General features: G+C 37.4%; 1 protein-coding gene across 2 annotated transcripts; it reads right to left on the bottom strand.

Annotated features, from left to right (window-relative positions):
- Positions 1–290: 290 nt before the first annotated feature.
- Positions 291–9,703, bottom strand: LOC135582089 (cyclin-dependent kinase F-4-like). 2 transcript variants are annotated; one of them, XM_065174670.1, is made up of 21 exons: positions 9,566–9,703; positions 7,495–7,752; positions 7,338–7,413; positions 7,015–7,249; positions 6,850–6,922; positions 6,657–6,723; positions 6,496–6,574; positions 6,327–6,395; positions 6,139–6,228; positions 5,914–6,052; positions 3,635–3,737; positions 3,491–3,543; positions 3,338–3,404; positions 2,269–2,377; positions 1,712–1,777; positions 1,535–1,603; positions 1,366–1,420; positions 1,153–1,272; positions 943–974; positions 794–872; positions 291–674 (listed from the first exon to the last, which is right to left on the bottom strand). In XM_065174670.1, the coding sequence occupies exons 6-21, from the start codon at positions 6,662–6,664 to the stop codon at positions 475–477; spliced, it is 1,338 nt and encodes a 445-aa protein (XP_065030742.1). In that variant the 5' UTR covers positions 6,665–6,723; positions 6,850–6,922; positions 7,015–7,249; positions 7,338–7,413; positions 7,495–7,752; positions 9,566–9,703; the 3' UTR covers positions 291–474. The 2 variants fall into 2 exon arrangements, with proteins under 2 accessions (XP_065030742.1, XP_065030741.1); XM_065174669.1 differs by having other exon boundaries at positions 6,657–7,249.
- Between the last annotated feature and the right edge of the window lie 74 nt (positions 9,704–9,777).

The following is a 9,777-nucleotide window of genomic DNA, read 5'->3' as shown; positions in this document are numbered from 1 at the left end:
TGTGTATGGAGAACTATGCTCCCTACCGCTTTCATATAAAGTACAATCCAAATAATTTAACTAGAACAATAACAACAGATAAGCAATCGCACACAAGCTCTAATGCTTTTCCAACCCGGGCATCCGTGTGCACGGATGCCGCTATATCGCCAAGCTAGCATCTCGATCTGATATATTTTTTGTTTTTTCCCCAAATGTATTAGAAATTGGTGCTTTTCACAAAAGGCAGCAAGCGCCAGTCCTAAAAGCCGCAAACATCCACCAACAATGTTAAAAGTGCAACCAACCACTATAATAAACAAGGCACTACCACTAATGCTAAACCGCGTGCACGCTACCGTTATAACGTCAACATTTTCTAGGTAAATATTTTCGGGTAGAACATCAAAATGCAAGAGAGCTCGTATAAAAACACGGCAAACGTTTTTCACCAGAAACATACGGTGCGTTTAGTTGACTGCAAAGGTTTTTGACTCAGCCAACTACTTTCCTGGAATACCTCCTGGCAGGAATCTCAGATTGGCTGTGCCAACCACCAGCTTTCATTGAAGGTGGAGGCTTGTCCGTTTTGTGTGTACGAGAATTCAGTGACATACGTCCCAATTTGTCAGTCATTTGTACATGAGCTTTACTCGGCACATCAGTAACCTTGCCAAGATTCCGTCCCAAATGTCCTGCTCGAAAATTCACAAAAAACACCCTTATTTAAATAAAACAACACTGCTAGAAAGTTTACCAAAACAATAAAACAATAACCAAAGAAACTGCAACTACAGTACAAAAAACAACTTGCCTGGGTTAAGCCTTGCTGGTGGTTTATATCGAGATTCTTTCAGATTGTTCTTCGGGGATTTTCCATTTTTCTCAAACTCCTAACCATAGTAAAAAAGATGATGAGAATACGTATAGATAAAAATAAGATACAAAAGAACTGCAAGCCACCTGATTATCCATCTCCAATTTCCTTTGAACACCTGCAAGAACAAATTCGATCATATGACTCCAATAGATGGTTATTTCATGTCATGCAAAAGCAAATCAAACCAAGACAAAAGTTGAAGTTCCCATAAAAATAGTTACTTCTGCTTTCACAATACAAATAAAACCTGACCATGGCTTGTCATTCATGTCTTGTACTAATGAAAAACTTACCAGCTCTGAGAGAAGCATTTGCTTTTGCTGTTACAGAACTATTTGCTGATTTAGTGACAGACAGAGCTCCAGTTGAATATCTTCTAGTACTGCTCTGCTCCGGTGCTCCTTTGATCCCAACTTCAATAACAAGAAAATCATGCTTATTTCAGAAATCAACCTCAGAATGATTAGCATAATGACAAGAACAAAATTCTAAAGTTAAAAACTGACCAGGTGTATGTGACGCCACTCTTGGACGAAGGAATGGAGGCACATAAAAGCATGACTACAAATATCCAAGGAATGAAACAGGTATTAGCATATTTTCTAGTAAAAAGGCCATGCCAATTTACATAACATCTTCACTATAAATAAGGCAAGACAGAGGAACGATGCCCACTTGGAAGAAAGGATGTTGAAGAACCTCGGATGCTTTTGGTCTCCTGCAGGGGTCCCAGGAACATAATGCCTAGAGATAGTGTATCATCGTTGGACAAAAGATATTAGACTAATCAAGAACAGCAATAATTCCTGTATCACTTCAAAAGCAAACAAACAAGAAAAATCATATGCTTACTGTAATTAGATTAATTGCATCCTCACTGGCAGAGGGAATTAAAAGTGATAGATGGACAGGAGGACACTGCACACCAAGGAAATACATTGTAGGATTAGTTTGTGCAGTATAACTTAAGATAAATGGAGAAATAAATCATGAGATTGTATAGCCTCAGTGCACTTAGGATCAGTAATGTGCTAACATACTGTCTTAATATAGTGGATGATTGCAGACTAATACATTGTCATAATTTCACATCAGACATGTATAATGAACAATATAATAATGTAAATAAGGCACCCAGAGCAAAGAAGCATATTCAATTTTCCATAAAAATAAAGTCTAGGTTTATACAGAAAGATTAAAAGAAAACAACAGAAATCCATGTTACAGCCAAACATGATTTATATAGAAGATATCACACAATATCATTGCATCCGTCTGCATAAAAATGGACGGCGTAACAATGACCAATACCTGATAATACGTCAAACAAGTAATTGAGTAACAATGCCCTAAACAGATGCTTAATAAACTTTAGAAAGCGTAATAAACTTGTCAGGTACACAAATTACCTGAGGGAACTGATGCTTCATAAAATCTGCAAGCTGTAATCCTTCTGCCCAGGAGTCCTCATTTGGACTACCAAGAACACTGCAAATTTTGTGAATCTCGTCCACTTCACTGCATGGCAAACTTGTATTTACAACAAGGAACAAACAAGAGGACACAAAACTGAGGACAAATAATTGAGTAGCTTGATTTTGCAGAGGAATAACAAACCAGAGAAAATCAGAAAACATATCATAATCAAACTTGTTTTGTGTCATCTATATCTGGTTGTACAAATTTTGGTTGTACAAATCTGTTACCATTCTGACCAAGCACCAGTACTGGAACATATAGGTCAGCATCCATCGGTATTTATTTTTGTAATTATTTTTGTGATAGGACAGGACAATACAGATCCATATTCCATCCAAATCTTTAACTGCAGTTCATACTATATAAATCTTTAACTACAGGATACATATAGCATGCATGTTATAGAACTTTGGATCTTTTCAAACCTTTCCTCAAACAGCTACCCCTTCCCCCATCACCAGTCTCTTGCAAGTCGTTGAACCTCACCGCCAGCAACTTCCATGTAAAAGATAGTTGCTAAATTCTAGGCAGATTGCAGACATACACCAACTACTGTCAGATGTAGCACATTAACAACTTCCATGCTATCCCTCAACCAAATAGGAAGCTGCTTTCAGCTGAATTGGCTCATTATATAGCAAAAGGTGTCTATTCCAATTACATGAGCTTCAACTTTAGGTGGTTGTGGTTATATTGTACAAAAAGCAAAATGTTTTACTTTCTCGTATGTTTCCCTTGGTTTTGGACTAACATATTTGGTCAATATAGGAACTTTTTAGCCACAAATTATGTATTAGGCATCAATCATAATCAATGATATCATATTTTTCATGTTCACATACAACAGCATAAATAGTAAAACAAGAAGCAAAATTCAGAGCTTACGGGTTATGGATTACACTCGGGAGATTTAAAAGACTAACAAGAGGAAGAAAATAAATGGAAAGATATGTTGTTGGAAACTTTAAATGAGCAATACAAGTTAATTATATCTGGTACCTTGAGCCAGGAAAAAGAGGACGGAGAGTAAATAGCTCAGCCATGATAGCGCCCATAGCCCACATATCTAAAGATAATAGAAACAAATAAAATGAAGATTACTATATGTTAAAAATCTTTTATGCTTGAAGTGTGTAACAAACTTAAACTTACCAACTGCAGCGCCATAAATGGATGACTGCAGCAAAACTTCAGGTGCTCGGTACCTAGCACATCCACACATATTAGATGCTCAAGGAATAAACTAATAACATGACATAGCATGATGTAGATTGCAAATTATCAAACTAAACATACCAACGGGTAGAAACATAATCAGTGTATGGTGGCTGTGAACAAACTTCCCGTGCTAGGCCAAAATCTGCTATCTTTATAATGTCCTTTGTGACCAATAGGTTCTCTGAAAAAAAAAATCCAAAGATGTTTAAAAATGCTAATACGCAATTTCAAATATATCTGACAACTAATGCAACAAATAATAGCAACATATCAGAAATTTCTTTCCAAGTTAACTAGAATTTAGATAGATATTACAGATAAAATCTTGACTCATATATCAATGCAGCTCTGTGCAATATAGCAAAAATCTTCGACATAGAGGAATTTCATTTCCCATCTAAATAAACAAAGGAAAGCTAACCCCCTACCATAAAACACAATGTTCTCAAAAAGATAGAAGAAAAATGTGACACATGACAATGTTCTTTACACCAACATTTTGTGACAATCAGTCTACAAAAACCATTGAAGCATGACATAATGTACAGCTGATGAGACCATTGAATTGCATTAGATGCACAAACAAAAAAATAGAATTCTCAAGGGCCTTATGGTACTGCACACAGTAATTGGATTCTGTCAAGCATCCGCAAGTGCTCTACAAACTTCAAAATGCAACTTTATGGTCTCTCCACATGTCTCTTCAAAAAATTTCAGTTATCAGATGCATATAGCTTAGAAATACCTCTACAAACTCAGAAATATGTTTGTGAGATATACAGAAAAGGTTTAAATATTAGGTTTGAAAAGAAACAAAACAGAAACCAAGGAAGATAAGAAGAGTTAGCGTTGTAGGTTGAAATCAAGCTCGGTTGAGTCTTATATTATTTGTCATCTCTAGCAAATCCATCCTAAACAGGGCAGGAACTAAAAGGTTTATTACATCAATTGTATGCCGGGCCAGAAAAAAGAAGAGTATATGAACATAATAATATCTGTACTACTATCTTGAGTCCCTTCCATTTCCTATGAAAAGCAATATGAACATAATAACATAATAAGCTTCACTGTCATTTCCTATGAAAAGCAAGCACGAAATATCGAGTGAGAAAATTATTAACATAGAAGGGTGGTGATGAATAATTAATTCTCGGTCTTAAAGAAGTGATAAGAGAGACTTAAGTTTATGGAACAAGATCTCACACGGAAATAATTTTATTTCAAAATATACCCTATAGTAGCTGTAAATGCATAATATGATTCTTTGGTAATGATAACGGTCCTTTTAGTCACCTTGCTGAGTTTGATGTTAGGAACAAATCCAGCCTTCACTCATGTAAAAGATGAGAAGCTCAGAGTGTGGGTGATGTGGGGATCCTTATCCTATAAGCAGAAAGGAAGAGAATCACTGAAAGTTCACCCAGCGGGATCATCCAATGATTGACACTGTTTAATATAGATGAAGAAGATGATAAAGAGATAGCGAAGGAAGCTGGAGAATGATCAAGATGACCAGGACACCTGACACATGCCACAACCACAACGGTTCCTGTTTATGCCACAACCACGTGGAGCAAACTCTCACAGCATGTTGCAATGCATAAAAGTTCTTATGCAGGTCTGATGTAGGAGATCGTTGGAAGGAAATGTACTAAAGCTGTGGAGCAATCTACAGCATTTTGCTCTGCGTAAAAGTTCTTCGGCAGGCCTGATTTGGGAGGTGGTTGGAAGGCAAGGTACTAAAGTCATTCGATGTTGGTCGACTGATGGGGCCCTCCGTCCACATGACTAGCAATTACTGTTGTAAGGGCTCATTGCTTATACTAGTACCATAATTGAATGAACAATTGACAACCAATCCACATTATACTATCTTTTGTTGTCTAATCCCTTCCTAGGGACTAATTCAAGTCTGCAAAAATTTGAAGGAATGGCATAATGATCTAACCTTTAGTAACCACCAACAGAGTCTCTTAAACCTAAATGGCTACTTCGATCATTGTGCTATCTTTTGTTGTCTAATCCCTTCCTAGGGACTAATTCAAGTCTGCAAATATTTGAAGGAACGGCACAATGATCTAACCTTTAGAAACCACCAACAGAGTCTCTAAACCTAAATGGCTACTTCGATCATAGGAGATAAAAAAAGCATCTGCAAAAATACAATAGAGCATCTGCATAACACAAAATATCAAAGCAATCCAGGAAAGCTGATTGGATCATATCACTTGAAAGATTTACTGATTTGTTAAGATCATATACTATTTTCAACTTAATATAGATTTTACAGATTTTCACAAATTATACACTCATGGCTTAGATGTATAGACATTAAACACAAAACACAAAGCAATTACCAGGCTTGAGGTCACGGTGAAAATAGCCTCGCTGATGCATGTAAGCAAGGGCTTGAAATATCTGAAAACACCAATTACGAATTTCTGCCTCTGAGAAACCCTTGCCTCTGTCTTTCATAATTTGGTAAAGATTGAATTCCTGAAGACATTCACCAAAATTATTTTAAATCCCATGATACATAAATGTAGAATAAATAAAAAAAGAAGGGTGTCATATCATCATACCATGTACTCAAACACAAAGTACAATATATCATTTTCTCTTATGACCTCCTTAAGCTTCACAATATTAGGGTGGTTCATCCGCCGAAGAGACTGAAAAAAAATGATGTAATAAAACCCTCCACAATAATAAATCAGCAACACATAAGAGGAATATAGTTGAGATGCAGAAGACCACAGGGACATGTTACCTTCACTTCCCGAAGATTCATACATTCTTCCCATGAATAGTATTTCCTTTTCATTTTCTTAATTGCAACCTACATAATCACAAACAAATTAAAAGAAAATATACATCTCAAAGACAAAAAAGAAAATACACATCTCAGGTAGAGCCTAAGAACAGTCTAGATAACATACAACTTCTCCACTCTGCTTATTTAAAGCACGCCAAACACTCCCAAAAGTTCCATCACCAACTTCCTTAATCAATTTAAACCTGCAACAGTTGGTAGTTCTCCTTCATGTCACTGCATTACATGTAAAAAAACCATCATAAACATTTCAAAGTTCAAACCCACCTTTCCATTGTTTTCAGCGGCTGTAGCTAGGTATAATCTCCAAGTCCTCAAGAGTTTATTTATATCTCTAACAAGTAGTATGGTGAAACAACAAAATGATTATGCTTGAAGAGATGATCTTAGATATGTAACAGATCTTAAACAAGCTTCAGCAGATATAGACTATTAGTTCTGAAATAATAGATCCCACTACCAGATCTCTGAGACTGCTGCAAAAGTCTTATCCTCCAGCAGTCTAAAGTAAACTCCGTGAGGCCAATTTAAACCTTAAAAATTGTTGCAGATGACATTTCGGAGTTCATGTTAGCCACATGATTGCCCAAAAGAAGCAATTTAAAGCAAGCTCAATGAAGCTTACAAAAAACTTGATTGCCCAAAAGAACCAGAGCAAAACAACTTCAATGAAGCTTTTCTTCCTCCATAAAAGCTTTGCACAGGCACTGTGACATGTTATTGCTCAAACACATTTCTTCATTGAAGAACTCCCAGAGAAAGAAGCAGCAAATCTCAGGGCTGACTTAAGTGACGCAAGCAAGCGAAAATGTCTACTAATTAGGATGTAAGGAAACTGCATAAACCTCACTAGCTCAGCCCTGAGAAAAAACAACAAAGCCAAAATTCTGATGTTAAGATACTGCAAACAAACATATTACCTAAAATATATGAACAAGAAGATTGTACCCCACTGATTATTTCTTTGATGTTAACAACTTGAGAACTCCGACAAACTTCGAAAAGATGTTGTGCAGATAATATGCTGCCACAGAAGACCAATTATGAGCACACTAAATGTGGAAAGTACATATATAGTATTCAAAAGCACAAGTAGCTGGGTTACTTCTGAAAGTTCAGCATCGATCCAACAACTTCAAAAGCAATCTGCATCAATCTAACCACAGTGGACTTGGACCAATATCTCCCCACTAAGTATAGTTGACAAAAGAGACAAGAAAAAAGCCTCCAAGAGCAAGAATCCGCCAACCAAGAGCTTCCTGGAATAAGAAGAGTTGGCAGAGGCAGAAAGTTGACCAAAAAGGGACTTGCTCCATGTATATAGTGCAAATGTTAAGCCCACAAGATCGTGAAAATGCAGAACCTATCAAACAGGAAGGATATGACATGTTAGCACTTGAACATCCATCACCAGCAGATATTTGTAAAAATATGTAGCATCAAGCCTGTAAAGTGACCACTGGTAGCATCAAGCAGTCACGTTACAGTGTTGCTCCAGTGGACACAAGGACTGAAGATTTTGAAGCAAAGTTCTTTTTTTTTTAAAGCAAAGTTCTTTGTAAGACACACACAGACAGATAAAATTAAGATGGTCACTTGACACAAAACACCACAACAGCATCACAAACAATAAGATGAACAGTAGACTTGCCAAGCCAAAGAAGAAGTATAACAATCTACTCACAATTTTATACATAAGATAAAAATATATCCAAAACCCAGAAACAGAACAATTATACATAATTTTAGCTACAGACATGAAGAGACTTATTGTTATTCAGTAAATATGATCAAATTATTTGGATGAGATTACAAACTCTTAGTTAAATTCAGGTTCCAGGGAGGACTAGCTACATTCAGTTTCATAGGTCACAATCACTACAATAAATTTCTAGATTTTTGGAAACTAAAAAGCACGGATCATGAAGCTAACTACACATAATAATATAAGAAAATAACTGAAGGACAACGAGGCAATTATTACCTTCACCACCTAAGGTGGGGAACATTTTGAGGTTCGATTACAGAGCAGAGTAGCACACACAGATCAGAACATGTGAATGGCCAAATGGCATCAACCAACCATCTAGCACTATTGGTAATTAGGTTCTTACCGATACTATAACAGATCATGTGATATAATCATAATTATATAAACTCTATCTGTCTTCATATTCTGATAATAGAGGCTACAGATTTAATTTTCATTCAAGAGACCAGAGAGACCAGAGTTATTAGTCCTCAAATATAACATGCATTCATGATTTATCTACATGCCGTGGAGTTTGACAGACAGGATTTTCTTTTACCACGAATGCGCCAGTCTTATTAGTAAAACCCTAACATAATGAAGAAATTGAACGAGTAATAGATTTTCCTCCGGCTTAGTGCATGAAGAGCAGGAACCCAAAGAAATGTCACCTCAAGATTCTTATCCAACAATCATAACTCAAATCACAAAAAACTCAAACCTCGTCCAGACGACAACGGCCAATCTAATAACTAAAATGGTCAAAGTGCTTATAGGGGAAATCCCGGGGGACAAAAAGGAAAGAACCCATCTCAAAAGGCACAAATAACAAGATCCTGTCAACAAAACCGTTCAATCAGCAAAGATCTCGATGCCTACAATGACTATTGCTTCATTGATTGAAGCTAATACTCTAAATCATCGATGTGCAACAACCATGCACAAAATTACGCACAACTAATCAAGCAAATCCAGAGCGAGCCAAAATCCACAGATCTATCAGCGAAAAACGATCTCATCCCATGATCCGAAACCCCACAGCTACGAGCTCCCTCGCATCAGATCCAAACCCCAAGGATCCGCATCGGCTTATTCCCAAGAAACACCACGGATCATACCGCAAAACCCGAGTTCTTGGAATCTTGAAGGAAGGAAAGAAGGAAAGAGGGAGAATCCAACCCCAAGATCCGAAGCTCTACCATCAAGATTCCTCCACGCCCCTTCTCCATATCAGATCCAAACCCCAGGGGGTCGGCATCTCCGCAGGTCCCAGAAACACCACCGATCGAACCGCAGAATCCGATCGGAAGAGAAGAAGGGAGGGGTTCGATGGGATCTTGAAGGAAGGGAGGAAGGAGCAAAAGGGAATAGGGAAAGAAGAAATAATTAATGAAGAAGTAAGAGGGCGTAGGGTGGGAATCGATACCTCGCCGTGTTGATGGGGCATTAACCCTTCTTCCTCACCTTGTCGCCTCCAATTCTCGTCGCCGCCGCCGCCTCCCGCAGGCTAATAAGGACCCGTAGCCAACCCCAATCCCTCGACATATATCGACACCCTTTTAATTAGGCGTAGATAGTTGGTTGTTCTTTACCGACCCATGCCTGCAGATAATTTAAATAACGCATTTACCCTTGCAT

Source organism: Musa acuminata, chromosome BXJ3-11 (genome assembly GCF_036884655.1).
Source record: "Musa acuminata AAA Group cultivar baxijiao chromosome BXJ3-11, Cavendish_Baxijiao_AAA, whole genome shotgun sequence".
Taxonomy (NCBI): Eukaryota; Viridiplantae; Streptophyta; class Magnoliopsida; order Zingiberales; family Musaceae; genus Musa; species Musa acuminata.
Note: the sequence above shows the minus strand (reverse complement) of the source record. Positions and strands in the feature narration are given on the sequence as shown.